The sequence below is a fragment of the Paramormyrops kingsleyae genome, chromosome 4 (assembly GCF_048594095.1).
Source record: "Paramormyrops kingsleyae isolate MSU_618 chromosome 4, PKINGS_0.4, whole genome shotgun sequence".
NCBI classification, from domain to species: Eukaryota; Metazoa; Chordata; class Actinopteri; order Osteoglossiformes; family Mormyridae; genus Paramormyrops; species Paramormyrops kingsleyae.
In genome coordinates, this window is record NC_132800.1 from 28,543,789 (window position 1) to 28,565,791 (window position 22,003).

General features: G+C 49.0%; 1 protein-coding gene across 3 annotated transcripts in view; it reads left to right on the forward strand.

Moving 5' to 3' along the window:
* Positions 1-18,731, forward strand: part of LOC111851418 (collagen alpha-1(XV) chain-like) — a 48,582-nt gene extending 29,851 nt beyond the window's left edge. For 2 of the 3 annotated variants that reach the window (XM_072711032.1, XM_072711030.1), the window contains 30 exons: positions 464-589; positions 1,545-1,598; positions 1,820-1,855; positions 1,951-2,094; positions 2,181-2,234; positions 2,518-2,553; positions 2,643-2,684; positions 3,633-3,695; positions 4,021-4,056; positions 4,404-4,487; positions 4,760-4,795; positions 5,781-5,843; positions 6,349-6,438; positions 6,518-6,553; positions 6,851-6,904; positions 7,125-7,181; positions 7,783-7,842; positions 7,960-8,001; positions 8,689-8,716; positions 10,892-10,984; positions 11,516-11,541; positions 12,149-12,247; positions 13,120-13,273; positions 13,895-13,959; positions 14,160-14,288; positions 14,737-14,841; positions 15,195-15,254; positions 15,567-15,764; positions 17,012-17,127; positions 17,573-18,731. In XM_072711032.1, the coding sequence (XP_072567133.1) occupies positions 464-589; positions 1,545-1,598; positions 1,820-1,855; positions 1,951-2,094; positions 2,181-2,234; positions 2,518-2,553; positions 2,643-2,684; positions 3,633-3,695; positions 4,021-4,056; positions 4,404-4,487; positions 4,760-4,795; positions 5,781-5,843; positions 6,349-6,438; positions 6,518-6,553; positions 6,851-6,904; positions 7,125-7,181; positions 7,783-7,842; positions 7,960-8,001; positions 8,689-8,716; positions 10,892-10,984; positions 11,516-11,541; positions 12,149-12,247; positions 13,120-13,273; positions 13,895-13,959; positions 14,160-14,288; positions 14,737-14,841; positions 15,195-15,254; positions 15,567-15,764; positions 17,012-17,127; positions 17,573-17,789 (2,403 nt within the window). In that variant the 3' untranslated portion in view covers positions 17,790-18,731. The remainder of the gene's footprint in view (positions 1-463; positions 590-1,544; positions 1,599-1,819; positions 1,856-1,950; positions 2,095-2,180; positions 2,235-2,517; positions 2,554-2,642; positions 2,685-3,632; positions 3,696-4,020; positions 4,057-4,403; positions 4,488-4,759; positions 4,796-5,780; positions 5,844-6,348; positions 6,439-6,517; positions 6,554-6,850; positions 6,905-7,124; positions 7,182-7,782; positions 7,843-7,959; positions 8,002-8,688; positions 8,717-10,891; positions 10,985-11,515; positions 11,542-12,148; positions 12,248-13,119; positions 13,274-13,894; positions 13,960-14,159; positions 14,289-14,736; positions 14,842-15,194; positions 15,255-15,566; positions 15,765-17,011; positions 17,128-17,572) is intronic. The other variant, XM_072711031.1, reaches the window with a different exon arrangement.
* The last annotated feature ends 3,272 nt before the right edge of the window (positions 18,732-22,003 follow it).

Genomic DNA, 22,003 nt, shown 5'->3' on the forward strand with positions numbered 1-22,003 from the left:
ACCACATGAACCTGTTGGAATTAGATTCAAAATGGTCGTCACATCACAGCTTACATAAATATAAACACAATATGGCATATACCCTAGTAGTGTATATATATATTTATATATATATATACACAGTATATATGAATGATACACCTGAGTAATAAATAGATAAGTAATAAATACAGATTTAATGACTGGAGGGTAAAAGGATGAGTAGGATATGTGAGATATATGACATAGTGCTATAGTATTATAGTATTTATCAGCAATGTGTGCTATAGTATTATAGTATTTATCAGCAATGTGTGCTATAGTATTATAGTATTTATCAGCAATGTGTGCTATAGTATTATAGTATTTATCAGCAATGTGTGCTATAGATCATGTAAATAATTTTTGCATGTGTTTTTCTTTTTTTCTTGTGTATTTTATTTGTCCTTTGATGTCATGATCTGCTGTCCTGTGATCTTTGCAGGGCCCTCCAGGCCCCCCTGGCCCACCGGGGCCCCCAGGACCCAGTGGCCCCTCAGGTGGCCCTTCCCTGCCAGGGACTCCAGGGCAGGATGCGACAGAGGGGGGAAAAGGCCAGCGGGGGCTGTCTGTGAGTACCTGAGCAGGCTGGGGGGGGGGGGGGGGGGGGTCAAGTATACTGGGCCTCGCATGGCGTTACGTTAAGCAATTAGGCTAGAGATCGTAGTGCGATTATGGTGTGGCATTACTGATCTGCTGCATCTGAGTACTGATCTGTGGCATCTGAGTACTGATCTGTGGCATCTGGGTACTGATCTGCTGCATCTGAGTACTGATCTGTGGCATCTGAGTACTGATCTGTGGCATCTGAGTACTGATCTGTGGCATCTGGGTACTGATCTGCAGCATCTGGGTACTGATCTGTGGCATCTAGGTATTGATCTGCTCCATCTGGGTACTGATCTGCGGCATCTGGGTACTGATCTGCTCCATCTGAGTACTGATCTGTGGCATCTAGGTACTGATCTGCGGCATCTGAGTACTGATCTGCGGCATCTGGATACTAATCTGCATCTGAGTACTGATCTGCTGCATTTGAGTACTGATCTGCTGCATCTGGGTACTGATCTGCTTCATTCATTAAGGTCCACAGCTCTCAGTGTCAGCTGAGCAAATAAAAATAGAAGCCTCACTGATCAATTTGCATATGACCAATAATCAGCCAGGAAATCCTCAGATATGTGAGGCTAAACAGACAGCACAGTCCCACATGTATATGTGAGGTAAACAGAGATAGCACAGCCCTGCATGTATATGTGAGGTAAACAGAGATAGCACAGTCCCACATGTATATGTGAGGTAAACAGAGATAGCACAGTCCTGTATGTAAATGTGAGGTAAACAGAGATAGCACAGTCCTGTATGTAAATGTGAGGTAAACAGAGATAGCACAGCCCTGCATGTATATGTGAGGTAAACAGAGATAGCACAGTCCTGCATGTCAGTATTTCCCTGTGTCAGAGCTGCAGGCGTGACATTTGTGATCAGCTGTCCCAGTTTACTCTGTCTCATGGGGGGGTTTCCAGGGCTCTCCTGGTCTCAGTGGGCTGCCTGGGCCACCAGGGGTCAAAGGAGAGAAGGTAAGGAGGCCTCTTTGCTCAAGGTTGGTCAGACCCGCACTAAGAGCCAGGTGATGTGTACTATCCAGGAAGTATAGAAGGAACTGGGGACGGTGTCTGTCAAACCTTCACTGTGCTCCCAAACTGCTGGGCGTTGCTGCTGTTAGAGGTAGCGTCCCACACTGGACTTAGGCAATGTTTGTTGTGATATTTGTAAAATGCACCATGTGTCACTCTCACAGGGCGAGCAGGGTGCTGTTGGACAAGCTGGACCAAAGGTACTCCAGCACTCTTACAGAACATGTTTCCGTCTGAGACTCGTGGTTGCATTCCTTCTGCCGAAATACTCCGTTTTGTTCCTCATTTCTCTCAGGGTGAACAAGGCAACCCAGGGGTGGTTGGACCCCCAGGGCCAGTAGGCCCTCAGGGGCCAGTGGGTCTCCCTGGACGTGAGGGGCCCCCCGGGCCCCCGGGGCCCCCAGGACATCCAGCTTGGTTCCCAGTCTCAGACCCAGAGGTAGAGGTCTTCGCGGCCTCGCTTTACCTCCTGTGTCACTTTCATCATCTCTATAACAAAGTGGTTCACTGTGCTTCTGCTTTCAGGACCTGGACGGGTCCGGAACCTCGCCTGTCTTTGCGAGTCACAGAGGCACTCTGGTAGGTTCTACCAGCTGGGCCCCGAGACATTGAAAGTCATCACTTGTGTTCTTCCTATATTTCTTGTTTTTCCCCAATAATGTTTTTGTGGGGCAGTGCAGTGGTTAGCTCCCTGTGACCCTGATTAGGACAAGTGGCTGAGAAAATGGATGAATAGATAGATGGAATATTTTTCTGGGCATATAGAATTAGTCTGTCATGGGCATGAAGGTGGACTGGTTGGTTCCACTGCAGTGCCTGATTTCCCGTACTGGCCTTGACCACACCTCCATGTCTTCTGCAGGGCGTTCCCGGTCTGCCTGGCCCTCCTGGACCTCAGGTAATAGGCTCTGCTCAGCAGTCATTTGGGGTGTCTGAAAGCACCCAATTGGCTGCTGTCCTGATGCCAGCGTCCCTCTCACCACATAGGGCCAGAACGGAGCTCCCGGGCCTCCCGGCACTGCAGTGAAGGTAACCCCACCCCCCCACCTCTGACACATGCTTCTGATTCACCTCCACCAGAGGGAAAGCTGGACTGTGCCAGTGTCTCCTTACCCTGTGCCAGTGACTCCTCACCCCTGTGCCAGTGACTCCTCACCCCTGTGCCAGTGACTCCTCACCCCTGTGCCAGTGTCTCCTTACCCCTGTGCCACTGACTCCGCACCCCTGTTACAGTGCCTCCTCCCTCTTGTGCCAGTGACTCCTCACTTTTGTGTCACTGACTCCTTACCCCTGTGCCACTGACTCCGCACCCCTGTTACAGTGCCTCCTCCCTCTTGTGCCAGTGACTCCTCACTTTTGTGTCACTGACTCCTTACCCCTGTGCCAGTGCCTCCGCACCCCTGTGTCCCAGGGCTGATGCTGACATATAGGTCATTGAGTCAGGAAGGCTGTGTACCAGTTTCCACTCGCATTTTGGTTTCTACAGATGACTGATATGAGGTGGCACAGTTGCAGGTCCCGTCTGCCCTGCTTCCATGTGTGTGGAGTGTTCATTCTCTCCCCCTGTCACCATGGCGTTTTCTCTGGTTTCCCCCCACAGTTCAAAAACATGCTAAGTTATGCAAGGTTAGTCCCCATAGGTGTGACTGGTGTGCGAGTGACTGGTGTGCGAGTGACTGGTGTGCGAGTGACTGGTGTGCGAGTGACTGGTGTGTTTGTGTGCCCTGCGATGGGTTGGCGCCCCATCCTGGGTTGTTCTCTGCCTTGTGTGCATAGGCTCCGCACCCCCGCAACCCTGAATAGGACAAGCTACAGAGAATTGATATAATGGATGAAACATGAGATTTTATACCAAGCAGAAGCATCAACCAAACAGTTGCACCAGTCCATACATCCATCCTTCCATGTTCTGCTTGTTTGTTTGGGGGAAATTTCATCTCTCCCTCTCTCCCTCTCTCTCTCTCTCACTGCCTGCAGGGTGACCATGGCCCCCCAGGCCCCGACGGCCCCCCCGGCCTAGCAGGCCTGCCTGGACCCATGGTCAGTACACTCCACACCCACACTTTGTCCATTGTAGGAAATGCCAGCAGGATTCATGATTCAATGCTGCCCCAGCATCTAATGCTTTGCCATATACAGGCTTCCAGTAATTACACCTTTATCTGTTTTTTTGTCCAGCTGCACTGTACAGCAGGCTGCCATGTCATTATTATCATTATCCGTATTAATATTTGACAGTTTTAGCCAATGAATAGCGACGATGCAGATCGTGCTGTTTCATCATTGGTGGGCATCAAGCAAACACTAAGAAGTATGTAGAGCATCCCCTGAACGGTACCGTCCGTCTTGTCTGTGTCTTCGGCAGGGACCGGCTGGGAAGAAGGGCGATCCAGGGCCAAAGGTGTGTGCTAGAGCTTCTCTGACCAGCCATCATGATGCATCTAGAGCTTCTCTGACCAGCCATCATGATGCATCTAGAGCTTCTCTGACCTGCCATCATGATGCATCTAGAGCTTCTCTGACCTGCCATCATGATGCATCTAGAGCTTCTCTGACCTGCCATCATGATGCATCTAGAGCTTCTCTGACCTGCCATCATGATGCATCTAGAGCTTCTCTGACCTGCCATCATGATGCATCTAGAGCTTCTCTGACCTGCCATCATGATGCATCTAGAGCTTCTCTGACCTGCCATCATGATGCATGGAGCCACAGCACAGAGGAGCTCAGTGATCTTCTGTGTTTCAGGGAGAGCCGGGCCAGAATGGGAGCAGCATCGTGGGGGCCCCGGGGCCCCCCGGACCCCCTGGACCAGCTGTTAACCTGCAGGATGTAAGTGGCGAGTGCCATTTGCCAGTGTCTACCTCTACCTGTGTATTGATGGGTGTTTCCGGGCTGGGTGATGTCACAGTGACAGTGAATTAGCTGCCTCTGGATGACAGTTTCCTATGTTTGGAGACATACGGAGGCCCCCAGGACATAACTCCTCTCATGCTCCCCCAATTAGCTCCTCACTGACGCAAGTTTCCTCTGTCTTTGTATAGAGCCGTTGTCTTAGCCCTTGTACCGACTCTCTGTGCCTTTGTGTCTCCCACGTGTCTCAGGGCCCCGAAGGCGTGCCCGGACGCCCCGGATTTCCCGTAAGCTTCTCTCGGCTACGCTGAATGTCTTCTGTGGAACGTTGGCTGTTGTGGTCACTGGACTGCTGAGAGTTTGCCTCTTCCTGTGCCGAACACGTCCATATGAAAGCAAAATGTCACTATAAGCACAGCATCACACAGCAAAAGCCACTCTGAAAGACGGCTTGCAATGCTGATGTCTGTAACTGCAGAATAACATGCAGCTGCAGTGTTCATTGAGTGACAAACTCAGTGGAACAAGAAACTTCATGACGTCGTTCCTCATCAAGTTCCACGACACGCTGAGGTTTTCGGGAATCCCACACCTGATACTAATCGGGTGGAGAGGCCTTAACAGCACAAATACCAAAACTTTACTTTGATGTTATTAGTTTATGCAGGGAAACAGTCCCTAATCATGGATAAATTGACATAGAAGGATTTGTGGTCATTTGAAGCATCGTGATTAATGCTGCTTTGGTCTATCAGATGGAGACCAGCTCATTACGCTCTTTATACTCAGAGCCGCGGCGGATTCTCCTGGGAAGCGGCACTCAGCCTCCTGTGCGGCGTTTCACAGTCAGAGATCCAGGCGTATCTGGACCACAGCGCACAGTATCAGGCCCATAGATAACGAGGCGCTTACAGACACGGCTGAGCTCAGGATTCTTGCTCTTACGAATTTCTCCACACTGCTTTTTTGTGTAACAATGTCTTTATGCATTTATTAAATAATTACTCAAATCCTATTTTTCTGCTCTCCTGGAAGAAAAAATAGGTATGTGTTGCATTTATTGGACAGTATCGGAGCTAAACCATGCTTCCTATAATTCATAACATATATGGCATTTTTCTGAAGACTTTAATATTTGGATTTCAGATGTCATGTTGCAGTCACATGGTGTTGCTGATGCTTCATATCACAGGAGAAAATTCATAATCAGCAATTCAATCCCCACCATGCCACAGTTTTACAGTTGCAAAACATGCCCTATTCTTCTTGCAGGGGCCAAGGGGCCCGAAGGGGGACATCGGAGTGCCGGGTCTCCAGGGGCCTCTGGGACTAAAGGTGAGAATTGGAATGGGCCCCCTGAGCAGTGCCAGGACCTGCCAGGTTTATTGGCTGAGCAGGCCGACGGCTTTATTGAAGGTGGCAGCAGGCACAACAGAAAATTCAAAGCATGTTGAACGGACACCTTGAATCGACTGTACAGGGCATGATGTTGCTGTGTGTGATCAAGTTATGTCTGTATAGATTTTATAGCAAATGCAGCTCAGATACATGGAATGACTCAAATCAGAGGCAGGCCAGAGAATGTAAACTCCGAATGACTCAAATCAGAGGCAGGCCATGGAACGTAAACACCGAATGATTCAAATCAGAGGCAGGCCAGGGAACGTAAACACCGAATGACTCAAATCAGAGGCAGGCCATGGAACGTAAACACCGAATGACTCAAATCAGAGGCAGGCCAGGGAATGTAAACACCGTCCCAGAAAGCAATAGTCTGCTGTGCAGGGCTTCCTGGGCCTTATACGCATGTGAAGATCATTATCCCCGCCTGCATGTCTAGGGCGAGAAGGGTGAGCCGGGCACAGTCATCGCCGCAGACGGGTCCCTGGTGTCCGGGCTGCGGGGTCCCCAGGGCCCCAAAGGGGTTAAGGTCAGTACCGTGCCATTTCTCGAGGCTGTCAGCAGGTACGCTTGCTGCTTGCTAATGCCTGCGCTGGTGTGTTGTGCAGGGTGACCACGGCACGCCTGGAGCTCCTGGATTTGTGGTAGGTGTGTCAATTCCATGTCTCCAGTGCGCGGCACCTGATTCTGATTTGTCTGTGTTGCACTCTGATAGCTGAGGTTTTCACGCCAGCTCACATGTGAGGAGCTGTTCTTTCATTTATGCTCGGACGTGTTCTTTGGTGGCGATTGTCTTTCTGGAGCTGCTGCTGTTGATTTTGAAAGGTCGTTGCAGTTATGCTGACTGTTAGGCCAATGGCTGAGTGTCGGGCATTTCTGCACATCACAGATAAAAGTCAACTTCCTTACAAAAGAATGATGCCCTTTCTGCTGTGTTACAGGGGCCAGTAGGACCTCAAGGACCAAAAGGAGAATACGGCTTTCCTGGGCGTCCAGTAAGTGCTTCACTGCGCCCTTCCAAGAAATGTGGCTCTTTTATGGTCTTTCTTTTAACTGAGATGCTTGAACATGGTCATGTGATATCCCAGCATGCTGATTGGTGCGCTGGCTGAAAGGCCTGCGTCAGGATGTGTCCCCAGCCGGGGGGGCGTCACCCCCTAGTGCTGCTCCTGCTACCACAGTCTGCAGAACTTAGTGTCGTCTGTCACCCCCCAGGGTCGACATGGGGCTGCGGGCCAGAAGGGTGAGAAAGGAGACTCCGCAGGTCTGCCGGTGAGATTCGCCCGCGCTCGCAGCCACAGGGAGGGGATCCTGAGGGGGGGGTGGGGGGTGAACCACACATGGATGAAACATGAACAGCAGCATGAGAGACTTTCCCATGCAGCTGCACATGTGCGTTGGCTGTTCGATGTGTGTATCTCTCAGGTCTCACCGATGTGTTGGTGCACCTGACTTTTACGCCACTATTGCATAAGCATTAAATGTTAAGAACAGTCAGCCTAGGAAGTCTGGCTGATGGTGCTGCCTCTGTCACTTTCAGAGGGTGGTGTAAGGCGTAGCAGGCCTTCTGCCTCCGTCACTTTCAGAGGGTGGTGTAAGGCATAGCAGGCCTTCTGCCTCCATCACTTTCAGAGGGTGGTGTAAGGCGTAGCAGGCCTTCTGCCTCCATCACTTTCAGAGGGTGGTGTAAGGCGTAGCAGGCCTTCTGCCGTGAAAGCTCACTGTCTCCCTCTGCTGTTTGGTTTGGGTTTTGTGGAAAGAAAAATCCCAATTTTGTCCTTTTACTGGTGATGCACCTGAAAGCTGTAGCACTGGGCACTGGTGTTTCTTCCGGTCCAAAGATATGTCACCTGACACCTGTGTCTCCTCCCAGGGTCCTCCGGGACCTCCGGGTCGACCGGGAATCCCAGGACGCGTCATTGGCCTGAACGGGGTGAGTTTGTCCTTGGGTCTCGCTTCTCACTTGTCCCGCCGTGTTTCTCTCATTGTCTTTGTCACACTGTTGCTCTATTCTGAATCAACTCAATGCATTTTCCTCTAAATTTTAAAGACAGTCTTTCCGGTTCCTCCGCGACCTCACTGCAAAACACCAGTAAGTGAATGAGAAGCCTCCGTAGGCTGGAGGAAGCCTGTGTCAGACAGACGCGGGGAGAGAGGCGCGTGTGCTTGGGGCTTCCGTGACCCTTAACCGAAACGAGGAGAGAGGCGTGTGTGCTTGGGGCTTCCTCAGCCCTTAACGGACGCAGGCTTGATTAAAAGTCCCCCCTTAAGCATGCTGCATGGCGTAAGGTTTAGGCTTTGGGGTGTTTGGGCTCATTTTAAGGTGTTATGAAGACTAACAATGAGAAAGCAAGGTGACCTTCCAGAAACAACACAGTATTGGGATTGTCCTACAAACGGTCAATGCTTATGGTGTCTGCCTTTAAATTTCAGTTTGATGTTGCGTTTTTGGAAAGCCACCTTCAGTTCACATTCCCATCTAAGCCCGGGAGTCTTTTCATTCTGTATTTTTTGGGTGTCTTTGGTACTAACTGCCATTATTCTTCATTGGCTGTCATGGGCACATCTTCCCAAAGCCGCTTCCCAAACAATGACAAAAGGGGAAGCTTTTAATCATTTACTAATTTTTGTAAACTTATAAATATGTTGCTTGGTTTTGTATCTGGCTTGTTAATAATGTCAGTCTCTTACAGACTGCCTCATTTTGGCCTCTGTTCAGCAGAATAATTAGATTAGATATAAATATCATGCCAGATTTGTCCTTCTCTGCTTTGTGCAGGTGAGCGGTAATCGGGACGCCCCACAAGGTAAGCTCATGCCCTGCAGCTCATTTTATCATTTTCTAGGATGCGAAGTTTCTGATATTGCTTAGCCATTTATTTTGTTAGCGCTGTTAAAAGTTATTAGTGCGCAGAACATGGGAACAAGGATAGCACAAGGGAACAAGGATAGTACAAGGGAACAAGGATAGCACAAGGGAACAAGGATAGCACATGGGAACAAGGATAGCACAAGGGAACAAGGATAGCACATGGGAACAAGGACAGCACATGGGAACAAGGACAGCACATGGGAACAAGGATAGCACAAGGGAACAAGGATAGTACAAGGGAACAAGGATAGCACAAGGGAACAAGGATAGCACATGGGAACAAGGATAGCACAAGGGAACAAGGATAGCACATGGGAACAAGGACAGCACATGGGAACAAGGATAGCACAAGGGAACAAGGATAGTACAAGGGAACAAGGATAGCACATGGGAACAAGAATAGCACAAGGGAACAAGGATAGCACAAGAGAACAAGGATAGCACAAGGGAACAAGGATAGCACATGGGAACAAGGATAGCACATGGGAACAAGGATAGCACAAGGGAACAAGGATAGCACATGGGAACAAGGATAGCACAAGGGAACAAGGATAGCACATGGGAACAAGGATAGCACATGGGAACAAGGACAGCACATAGGTTAAAATGCGGCTGCTTTTTTCTTTTTAGTTATCTACCAATAGGTGTTTTCCTAAGGATTTGCACGTCATATTTATACCTGTGGGAAAGACAGCTTGGATCAGAAACATGTGGCACTGAGGAAAGGAGGATTTTAACTGCTTCTTTGGAGGGGGGTCAGGGGATTTTGAACTACACAATCAAAAAAGGAGTCAAAAAGGCTGCTTTAGCCTGGACTGTAAAAAATTAGCAAAACATCTCATTGGGTCTGTATTTACCACTGTAAATACCCTTCCACAGTAAATACAGACCCAATGAGATGTTTTGCTAATTTTTTACAGTCCAGGCTAAAGCAGCCTTTTTGACTCCTTTTTTGATTGTGTAGTTCAAAATCCTTGTTCCCTTGTACTATCCTTAATTTTTTAAGGATAAATCCTTGTTCCCTTGTACTATCCTTAATTTTTTACTGATGTAAATAATGAATAAATATTGACAAAAAGTGATGCAAATCCATAACTTCTCCTTCTGGAGTGGGTCCTGATTCCACAGCCCCCACTATGAGTATTTAAAGATGATAGGGAGCACGAAACCAAAACCTGCATGGTTAGTCAAGGTCCGCTAGTCTTGGCTAGTCTAGCTGTCAGACAGCTGCCCGGAAACAGAGAGCCTTAGCGCTCCGCAGCAGTGACCCCCTGAGGCCGTGCTGAGGATCTGCGGGGGCTGCTCGTGCACTAAGCCTTAATGCTCCGCAGCAGTGACCCCCTGAGGCCGTGCTGAGGATCTGCGGGGGCTGCTCGTGCACTAAGCCTTAACGCTCCACAGCAGTGACCCCCTGAGGCCATATTGAGGATCTCCAGGGGCTGCTCGTGCACTAAGCCTTAACGCTCCGCAGCAGTGACCCCCTGAGGCCAGGCTGATGATCTGCGGGGGCTGCTCGTGCACTAAGCCTTAGCGCTTCGCAGCAGTGACCCCCTGAGGCCAGGCTGATGATCTGCGGGGGCTGCTCGTGCACTAAGCCTTAGCGCTCCGCAGCAGTGACCCCCTGAGGCCATATTGAGGATCTGCGGGGGCTGCTCGTGCACTAAGCCTTAGCACTCCGCAGCAGTGACCCCCTGAGGCCATATTGAGGATCTCCGGGGCTGCTCGTGCACTAAGCCTTAACGCTCCGCAGCAGTGACCCCCTGAGGCCGTGCTGAGGATCTGGGGGGCTGCTCGTGCACTAAGCCTTAACGCTCCGCAGCAGTGACCCCCTGAGGCCGTGCTGAGGATCTGGGGGGCTGCTCGTGCACTAAGCCTTAACGCTCCGCAGCAGTGACCCCCTGAGGCCATATTGAGGATCTCCGGGGGCTGCTCGTGCACTAAGCCTTAGCGCTCCGCAGCAGTGACCCCCTGAGGCCAGGCTGATGATCTGCGGGGGCTGCTCGTGGGTCTTCATTGCTTCCTGCCTGTCATGTGGCACAGAGTCAGTTCTGGGCTCTTGGCTGTGTCATGCCCTCTGAACTGCCTGTCTCTGCTCTGCACCTTCTTTCAGGCTCGTCTGTGGGACGGGACAGGAGGAAGGAGGCTATGGGGGCCAAAGGAGAGAAGGGGGAGCCAGGACCTGCGGGGGAGCCTGGATCGCCAGGTGCTGTACAGTGCTGAGCATGGTTATACCCTCAGAGCGTGGGAGAGTACCAGCTTATGCTTCTGCAGTCACTGCACATTGAGTATGGTTATACCCTCAGAGCGTGGGAGAGTACCAGCTTATGCTACTGCAGTCACTGCACATTGAGTATGGTTATACCCTCAGAGCGTGGGAGAGTACCAGCTTATGCTCCTGCAGTCACTGCACATGGACAATGCATTGTGCCACTCGCACTGAGATTCTGGAGTACCTCACAAACAATATCATATTTTTTGTTTTATAAGGGTACTTTACTTGAACTACACAATGTTCGACAAAACTATACTTTTTCTTATATACGTTCACAGTACAGTTTCATGGTAATAAAATTAGTTGCTTTTCTGGAAAATGAATAACCATCACCAGTTTTCTCGAGGTGCTTCTATCTGTGTTTGTTATCCAAGGGCCATTGTCCAGTTTCCTTTCTTCGACTGGCATGGCAGCCTTCCGTCTGCAGAACCAATCAAAACCATTCTTTTTTCCCCTACACAGCTCCCGTACTTCCTGACAACTTCCTGGTGAGTCTGCTCTCGTGCCTTAGCTGCTAGGGGGTGGTGTCCAGTGAAGGTCACATGGTTCTGTAGGGGATGAAATGTAGGTGGTAGGATGAGGTGACTCTATTAGACAGTATGCTAGATAAAAGATAAATTTCTTAAACTAAAATTAAATTTGACTTGCTGGTCACTGCAGATCATTCTAAGAACATCTTGCGGGTCATACATCCTGTATCAAGGTATATGTATAATATAACTTTATAGCATAAAGTTTAAGTAAACTTTCAAATAGCCAGATGATGGCTTTGGGGATGGTGCCAGAAGGTCAAGGGTTCGAATTCCCCTTCTGAATCTCTGAAGTTTGCTCCTGCAGTCCAAAAACCTGATTATGCAAAATGGTGTCCCTACATTGTCCTTAGTGTGTGATTGTGTGTGTGTGCCACCAACGCGTGTCACCCGCCAGGTGTCTCCTGACATCCCAGCTCACTGCGCCCCAGACCTGAATTGGTGCCTAGAAGGTGGATCGTCACAGTGACATTTGGGCACCGTCATTGTGTCACTGTCACTGTGTTTTTGTCCTATTAATCCCACAGTCGGTGGATGAGCCTTTACTGGGCTGGTTCTTTTTCAGGGGAACAAGGGAGACAGAGGCTACAAAGGGGAGAAGGGGCAGAGGGGAGACGCGGGGGTCCTGGGCGTCCCCGGGCTGCCCGGCAGGTCGGGCCTGGTGGTGAGTCATGGCTGTGCCACATGAGGCAGAGCAATCGCTTTCTGAGATGACTCTCTTTCCTGCAGTAAAACCTGCGATGTGATTAGCCGAGACGCAAAGTGGAACTGCACGATGGCAGCCATACTGCTGTTTACCGATCAGTCACACGTCACTGAAGGGAGAGGACAGGCCAGGCACTCTGGCTAAAGATGGTCGGTTCACTTAAATCCAATTGTAACAGCACTGTTGTTAGTCACAAAATGTCTGGATTTAGTTTGTCGGCATGTTCCAGAAGAGTTCCACAACACAGCACTTGGAATCTGGCCTTGTTTACTGGGACTTTTATAATGAGAACAACAAGATGGGAGTAGTTTTCTGTTTGAACAGTGCATATCCGTGTTTATCTTATAGGGTTACATGTGCATATCCGTGTTTGTCTTATAGGGTTACATGTGCATATCCGTGTTTGTCTTATAGGGTTACATGTGCATATCCGTGTTTGTCTTATAGGGTTACATGTGTATATCCGTGTTGGTCTGATAGGGTTACACGTGTACATGTGCATATCTGTGTTAGTCTTATAGGGTTACATGTGCATATCCATGTTTCTTATAGGGTTATATGTGTATATGTGCATATCCGTGTTTGTCTCATAGGCTTACATGTGCATATCCGTGTTTGTCTTATAGGGTTACATGTGCATATCCGTATTTGTCTCATAGGCTTACATGTGCATATCCGTGTTTGTCTTATAGGGTTACATGTGCATATCCGTGTTTGTCTTATAGGGTTACATGTGCATATGTGCATATCCACTGGTACCTCTCATGCTGATATCATTTTGATAGTGGTTGAATGTGTGGATTTATTCTGGACCCCTGCTATCACTTTAGGGCCCCAAAGGAGAATCTGTGATTGGTCCCCCAGGTCATCCTGGCATCCCAGGGCCAGCGGGACCCCCAGGGTATGGACATCCAGGACTGCGTGGCCCCCCCGGTCCTCCGGGGCCCCCTGGGGCCCCCGGGCCTCTTTCCCTGTATGGCTCAGGTAGTAAATGACATTAATATGTGTATTAATATGTGTATTAATACAGCCACTGGGATGTTGACATTCCTCCACGCATTCATTCGTGTCAATGCCAACTTTCTGCCAAATTTCTCAGATTTCTCACTCTGCTAAAGTCAATGAACTTACAGCTGGGAAAGGTGGTGTGATTTATGGTGGAAATTAAAGCCAGGACTACTGCTTTCTGGATGCATTTAGCACAAAGTAAAGAGTATCACTATTTAGAAAGAAAACATCTGCTGCCTGGGGCTTATCAAAGGTTTATGACTTTTCAAAAAGATATATTACTTCCTTTCGATATTTAATTTAAAGAAAAACAAACAGATTAAATGAAAAGTGTATGTATTTCCCTTAAGGTTAGCACATTCATGGCTGATGTAGAGACAAAGCACTCCCACGCACTGTTTCATATTCAGGACAGCTCTGGTTCAATATTGGGTGTGGAGCTGGATTTTTTTCTGGCCTTTTTATTATTTTATGACTTAAGCTGCAAATTAATGATGGGATCATCTCTTAGTTCCGGTCAGTACTTCATTTAGCAGAGGACCATGTTGGTGAGTTTGAACCTTTGTCTCAGAGTGGTTCTTCGTCGCTTCGTTCCAGCTGTCCCTATTCCGGGGCCTCCAGGCCCTCCTGGACTTCCGGGGTCGCCCGGACATGGAAACCCGGTAAGGAGACACCAGGAGCTGCTTCTCGCACATAAGCAGTGGGTTGTGGCCTCAGAGTGTTTTGAGCCTTATGTTCTCTAACAGGAGGTGCATTGTGTGAGGATGGGACCATATCTGAACATTTGATGGGACCTTATCTGTCATCTGCTGTTATCCTGCTTCTGAGATGGTCCAGTGTGATTGTTTTGGGCCCATTCTAGGTTACGACATACAGAGACGGTGACACTCTGGTACGGGAGATGTACCGCATGGCGGAAGGCACCATGGCCTATGTGTTGGACAAGGGCGAGCTCTACATCCGTGTGAGAGAGGGCTGGAAGAAGGTCCAGGTGCTGTACGACCACTTTTACCTGCTCCACTCAAGTATTCACTGGTAGTCACCATGTTGACAGCATTGTGCGTTATATTTGCTTGGCATGACCTTGGCCCGTTACATTAGCTTAGCATGACCTTGGCCCAATACATTAGCTTAGCATGACCATTGCCCATTACATTAGCTTAGCATGACCTTGGACCCATACAATAGCTTAGCATGACCATTGGCTGTTACATTAGCTTAGCATGACCTTGGCCCAATACATTAGCTTAGCATGACCATTGGCTGTTACATTAGCTTAGCATGACCTTGGTCCATTACATTAGCTTAGCATGACCATTGCCCGTTATATTAGCTTAGCATGACCTTTGCCCGTTACATTAGCTTAGCATGACCTTGGCCCAATACATTAGCTTAGCATGACCTTGGCCGACCTGACGATGTGCTTTTCAACCCCGCAGCTTGGAGAGCTGATCCCCATCCCAGCTGATAGCCCATCGTCAGCCTTGTTCCAGGAGCTGAAATGGGGAGAGGTGGAGCCAAAGAAACCCAACATCCTGAGCCAGGTACTGCTTGGGTGCTGCACAGGGGTCGCCTTAGGGCCATTAAACCTACCAGCTGAGATGCTGGTCTGAAGGTATGCTACCAGGAAGTATAAAATATCAACATGCCAAGGAGGTGAAAGAGAAGTGCTGTGATCTGTGGGAGAAACGGCATCGAGAGGCACAGTGGGCATCAGTCCCTGCCAAAAGCAGCCAATAAACCAACCAGGGGCACTAGGCTAAAGCAGTCAGTGACTGGCTGCTCATGGTACCACCACCTTCCATGGGTGTTTGAGCTTCTCCTCTCCCATAACTGCTCATTTTACTTAAGTTACTGACTGTTCCCCAGGGTTGTGATTGAGTGTGTCGTGTTGCAGGAGTTCCAGGACCTGCCAGGCTACAGCACCCTACCGAGCGTGTATCACAGAGCCCCCGGTGTGAGTCCTGGCTTCTTTTTCTCTCACTAACTGAGCTGGGCTGTGTTACATTGTGTCTCAGTTTTGTATTAAAGTGAAATATGAAAAGCCTTTTTGCTAATTTTTGCAACATGATGGTAAAGACTCCTAAAGATACCGAGCATGAATAAAGATGCACTTCTGCTCGGCGCTCGTTCCATTTCAGGCTCCATTTCTGCTCTAGCATGCAGTTTGTTTCAGAAGCTCTTGGGGGGTTTCTGGTAGAAGTTCCGGAGGTGCTTCGATCGGGATGTCACCGCATCCTGATAGTGATGTTTCTGTCCTGCTCTCCAGCTCCACCTGGTGGCCCTGAACGCCCCGTTCTCAGGTGACATGCGTGGCATCCGGGGGGCCGACTTCCAGTGCTACCAGCAGGCCCGCGCCATGGGGCTGGTGTCCACCTACAGAGCCTTCTTGTCATCACACCTGCAAGATCTCATCACCATTGTAAAGAAGGGCGATCGTGACACCGTGCCAGTCGTTAACCTCAAGGTCAGCTTGGGCCTTCAGACGTGCTGGGTGTTCTTAGGCAGACGAGCTCAGCAGGACTGGATGGAGCACCACTGCTCAGCAATTAGTTATTATTACAGGTGGAAAGTTCAAGTTCAGGAAGTACAAATCCAGGCCAAGGTTTTGTTCCAACCAACCAGTTGAGTATTATGTGAATATGACTCTTTATACTCCACTGGTTGGCTGAAACATAATCTTGGTCTGGATTTGTACTTTCTGAACCAGAACTTTCCACCTCTGGTTATTATAGCCTGAAATGTGACTGCCAGTAAACAGTATGACATCAGAGATAGGGCAGAACTGGAATTCACTGAGTCTCCAGGCAGGAGGAGCTTAGCTTTATATCTGACGCTCGTTTTGCTTGATGCTAACTCAAATGAAGAGGAGCTTAGCTTTATATCTGATGTTCGTTTTGCTTGATGCTAACTCAAATGAAGAGGAGCTTAGCTTTATATCTGATGTTCGTTTTGCTTGATGCTAACTCAAATGAAGACGAGCTTAGCTTTATATCTGATGTTCGTTTTGCTTGATGCTAACTCAAATGAAGACGAGCTTAGCTTTATATCTGATGTTCGTTTTGCTTGATGCTAACTCAAATGAAGAGGAGCTTAGCTTTATATCTGATGTTCGTTTTGCTTGATGCTAACTCAAATGAAGAGGAGCTTAGCTTTATATCTGATGTTCGTTTTGCTTGATGCTAACTCAAATGAAGAGGAGCTTAGCTTTATATCTGATGTTCGTTTTGCTTGATGCTAACTCAAATGAAGAGGAGCTTAGCTTTATATCTGATGTTCGTTTTGCTTGATGCTAACCCAAATGAAGAGGAGCTTAGCTTTATATCTGATGTTCGTTTTGCTTGATGCTAACTCAAATGAAGAGGAGCTTAGCTTTATATCTGATGTTCGTTTTGCTTGATGCTAACCCAAATGAAGAGGAGCGTAGCTTTATATCTGATGTTCGTTTTGCTTGATGCTAACTCAAATGAAGAGGAGCTTAGCTTTATATCTGATGTTCGTTTTGCTTGATGCTAACTCAAATGAAGAGGAGCTTAGCTTTATATCTGATGTTCGTTTTGCTTGATGCTAACTCAAATGAAGAGAATAAAGCCAAAGCTGATTGGAAGCAGCTGTGTTCTTAGCCGGTTGTGCGGAGCGTGCAGCTGGCAGGGATTCGAACCCGCCGCCGGCTCCGTGTGCCTCACCCCCCTTCTCCCGTGGTTCTGCTCCTAGGGGGACATGCTCTTCAGTAGCTGGATGGCCATCTTTTCTGGAAACGGCGCCGTGTTCGAGCCCCAGGTCCCCATCTATTCCTTTGATGGACGGAATGTGATGACAGACCCGTCTTGGTGAGCCAGCCCGGGGTTTGGGGTTCGAGGGGCACTATCCCATCCAATCACTGGAAGGGATCCTTAAGGCACAAATGGGTGAATGCTGGAGGCCTTCCTTGGAGGGTAATGCAGTTCATGTTCAGGGCTGGTCAGCCCCTTATGTGACACAGGTGGCCGCTTAGGGCACCATCTGCTGGGGGTGCCAGCTCAGCAAACTGCCAAGTTCCCCCTGTGTCAGACAGGGGGCGCCGGTGGTGAAGCTCGCCTAGGGCATCACATGGGCTTCGACGGGCCTGTTCATGCTGCTCTTACCCCAGGAAGTTTGTTCCCCCAAGAAAAATGTCAAACGCCACAAAAAAGGCAAAATCAGTGTTGAGTAGCAGATGTGAAACAGAGGCAGCTGTTTGTCCCCCCCCGTAGTCGTGCTGGTGTGGTATAACCCGTGTCGCTGCTGTGTGTGCAGGCCTCAGAAGCTGCTGTGGCACGGCTCCAGCGAGGGGGGCATCCGCACGACGTCCAGCTACTGCGAGGCGTGGCGGGCGGGGGACACGGCCGTGACGGGGCAGGCCTCCCCGCTGCTCAGCGGCCGGCTCCTGGGCCAGAACACGCGCAGCTGCTCCAACCGCTTCATCGTGCTGTGCGTGGAGAACAGCTTCATGCCCCCCCCGGGCAGGAACTGAGCATAGGTCCCTAAACCCCAGCTCCATCACAGAACCAACCCCCCCCTGCAAAATCAGGCACTGTTTCTTCCCCCCTTTTTTATTCTGTTTCCATGTGTCACTTTTTCAAAGATGTAAATATATGTAAATCGATCCCTGATGCTGCAGATTGTCCCCATCATTGTCCAATCAGCAAAAGGAATGCCAAAGAACTGATACCTCAAGTGCCAAGCCCCCCCCCCAGGAACTCGCCCTCTCCCTCCTGCTGTCTGCTCACCCTCACCCCCCCCCCCCTTCAGCTTCTGACATTAATTTTGGATTTAAATGACATTAATTTAGGAAGACAAATGTCCTCGCCGCAGCTAATTAACGTTCCTGTCCGTGTTCTAGTAAGAGAACCTTTAATTACTTCTTAACCAATCACTCAGCACCATTTAAAATGTTTGTTTCATCCCACAGGCTTCAACATGTTCCTGTTTAAAGGGGTTTTAAGGGTTTGTGGTGTTGGACTCACACCTTTTTATATTTAAATTACGTTCAGTGTTTTAATTTATACAGCATAGCATAATACTACTAAAACAAGTGGTTCATTTTAGATTTTTTTAATGAAGACACAAAAACTACTGTGCAGAGTGATATTGCCTTTAATAGTAGTATTTCTGTAAGGCATCAGGTTTCATTTATTAACAATTTTAAGGTTCCATACTAGGAACCAACTGCTTGAAGAATAAAATGATGTGTATAAGTGACTTTTTATACGTTATCAACATTCAGGTGAAAGTAGTGGGACTTTTACATTTACACTGTTTCATTGTAACAAAAAATGGTCTCGCTTACCTCACTGAAAAAGAAGAATCAGTGTTTTTTTGGTTCCAAAAGCTAATAATCCTGAGAAAGTGTGTGTTGTACTCACTGGCTTAAATAAATGTGTTTTTTAAAAAAAATAGCAGATTTAAAATACAACATGGCCAGAGTTTCCTACTTAGTATTAACAGCGGCTCCCCATCCAGTCCGGCCACATCCACTCCACGTTTTTGTTCTCTCCTAACACCTACGTGACTGTGCCAGGTGTTAAACGGTGAGTAGTGTGACAGCAGTGGGTCGAGTCAGGACTGCAGGGTCATGGGGCCTCTCAGGGAGGGGGGACACAGGCAGCCTCACCCACGTTTGTGTCACGTTATTATTTACAGCCCCCTCATAAGCACGTGCATTTGACGGCACAGGCTGCCGTGCTGCTCAGAAAACCAGACACGGACCGCGTGGCACTGAGGGAGCAAGGGGTCGTCAATAAGCTACTGACGGGACTCTGCCAAAGCGAAGCGTGAATCCCAAAGCTGCCGCAATGACGATGCCTGGGAACACTGGCGAGGCAGCTAAGTCCAGCTATTGTATCCCTCTGGGCACAAAAGAAATGCCTGGACTTCAGACTACAGTACAATACGCTAAAAACGTATCTCTTAAATGGCACTGAACAGCGGTTTGTTTTAAAAGTCCAGGAACGGCCACGGGAGAAGCAGGGCGGAGCCCTCTCCGTCATCTGGGCACCGTAGCCACAGGGACGGCCACGGGAGAAGCAGGGCGGAGCCCTCTCCGTCATCTGGGCACCGTCGCCACAGGGACGGCCACGGGAGAAGCAGGGCGGAGCCCTCTCCGTCATCTGGGCACCGTCGCCACAGGAATGGTGGCGCGGCCCTCAGAGTGACTGGCAGGTCGTTCCGCCACCAGGCAGGATGGGGGGTTCTGACAAAAACAAAGACAAACTTGAAAAACACTCATATCAAGTTGCTGAAAGAAACACTCAGACGCAAAGAAGGTCAGCTGATGAAAGCACACATGGAGACCCCCCCTCTTCCTGCCCCCCCCCATTTCCCCCTAACACCACCCCACCCCCCTCCCAGGCCTTACAGCTGACCCCCCCCCCCCATACCTCCACCGAGCCCATAGAGCTAACAAGGTCCAGCTGGACTTCACAGGCTGGCTGACCTCTAGGCTCAGGTCACCGTGGCAACACAGAAACTAGACCAAATCCACCCCCCCGTGCCCCCACAGGGCTCAGCCTGTCCATAATGCCAGACGGACTCTTTCATTCTCAGTGTATCTTCATTTATATTGAATGTGCGGCGTTTTGACTGCCGTCTTATGAAGCCCTGATGCCAAACGTTACTCATCTTCTCAAAGTGACACATGCTTCCCGTCCAGACAGCGCGCGGTTCCGGACGGTCCGAGGCCGGCCCCTTCGCACAGCACAGCGAGGAGTTCATGCAGATCAGCTGCTCTTCAGATTTTTGGAAGCATTTCACCACTATAAACAGTAAAACAACAAAGTCAAATTTAACCGCCGTTCGTTATTCTCTATGAATCCTGTCATTTTGCGTCGCTTGCATGAGTAGTCAGACTTCCGTTTTGAGAACGGTGAAGAGTCATTTCAAATTTAGGAAATGACCCTCAAGTGCACATTATCACCTCAGTATTCCCAGTTTGATCCCCTTCCGGAAGGCCTTCCCACTGACAAGGGTTGGTTTTTTTCATATATATATATATATATGTGTGTGTGTGTGTCACTGTCAGATATCTGATAAGTCGTGCAAAAGCGTACCCATAAACACCGTATCCTATTATGCTGTGTCCTGTCACTGGGCTTCCTGTTCGCTCTGCGGGTTCCTCGTACAGCCTATTGTTTGGTGATCACTCCCTCTGCCCCCCACCTACACCCCAGAGCGGCAGACGCGGGGGGGCATTACCTCCCCCCACCCGGGAGGGACGTCATACCACAGGACTTCAGCTGCAGTCATTAATTTCCTGAGGAAAACCTTCTGCGTAACCCACACTTGAATAAGTGATCCGCGTGACCTCGGCTGAGTGCAGCACTCCTGAGATGATGGGGTTTATATTAATAGAGCTCCTGTGAAAGGCCTAATGGAAGTGCGGACAGGAACTGAAAGAGATGCACTTAGTCACAATGGAAAGTGCATTAAACCACAGATAGGATGTTGCTGCTACTCATTTTTACTTCAAGAAAAGACAGATGGTAAATGACTCGTACGGCTTCTGTCGGTTTCTTCTTTTGACCAGTAGGTTAACGTTAATTCCATGTGCTTTAAATACACGAAGTGATCAGGAAACGCCAGTTCCAAACGCCTTAGTACAGTGTTCCAGATCGCAGAGCTGCTGTAGGTCTCTGCTGTAAATGTGATGCTGTCTTTGCTCATTGCTATTCATTGTCTACCTTGTCCTGCCTGCTTTTCCACAAGCCCCAGGGACAGAAATGCAGGCAGACAGAAGGTGTTTCTCAGTATGCACACTTAACGTACTCGTGTTCTCGCAGACCCGTCTTACGTCACCTTCCACTGCCGAAGACCAGTTTCGGTACTAAGAACAGATGCACAGAGGAGGGTAAAAATCCCCGGATGCCGTTCTTGCCCCTCCTCAAATATCAAGGGTACATTGGTTGCATCTTTGCCAAATGAGACCAATCCCATGATTCATTGCACCCCAAGTTTGTTCTTAGGAGGCAAGATAGCAAGATTGCTCTTGCCAAGACCACAGGTACGATCTTTGCGGTCTAGGTGCTGAGAACCACCCAGACTCCTTTACAGGAACAATGGCAGCTTCATCCGAGACCCATGGACCCCATGTCCTCCTCTCCTAGGCCGGGTGTCACACTGCACACTGCACACTGCATCTGTTAGCTTGCATTTGACTACATGTGTAAAGCACATTTGAAATGGAATGTATGAAAAAACATCCCTTTGTTTTGGTCCTTTTGTGAAGCATGAAGGCTTTTTCTGAGAAGTGACGTCATGGGAATTAGACATTCATTGATATATGATTGCGCCAGTTTAGATAATGATTAGATTTCCTCAGAAACCCTTTGATTAAGCAAAGGACATGCCGGTGAGTGAGTAGCCCAGAGAAGGCCTCCATTTGGGCTGGGATCTGCTCTGTCCCCAGTAAGACACTCTGGGACCTTGTGGAACTGTCTGCAGTTCCATGACTGTCAAGGTCTTTGTGACACTCGCCAGAGTTACGAAGGTTTTAACACACACCGTGCAGGGTCGCCAACTTTGGTCAGCTGGCTGGTGTGAGATTTTCAATTTGAGACTAGTCTGCACACGCATTTACATGTATGTAACAGTTGCGTGTATGTAACGTGAGTGTGAGAGTCTGAACGCGTGTCACACCAGAGGCATGACAGCTGGCAGAGCCCTGATAACTGCACATTGTGGGCTTGATGG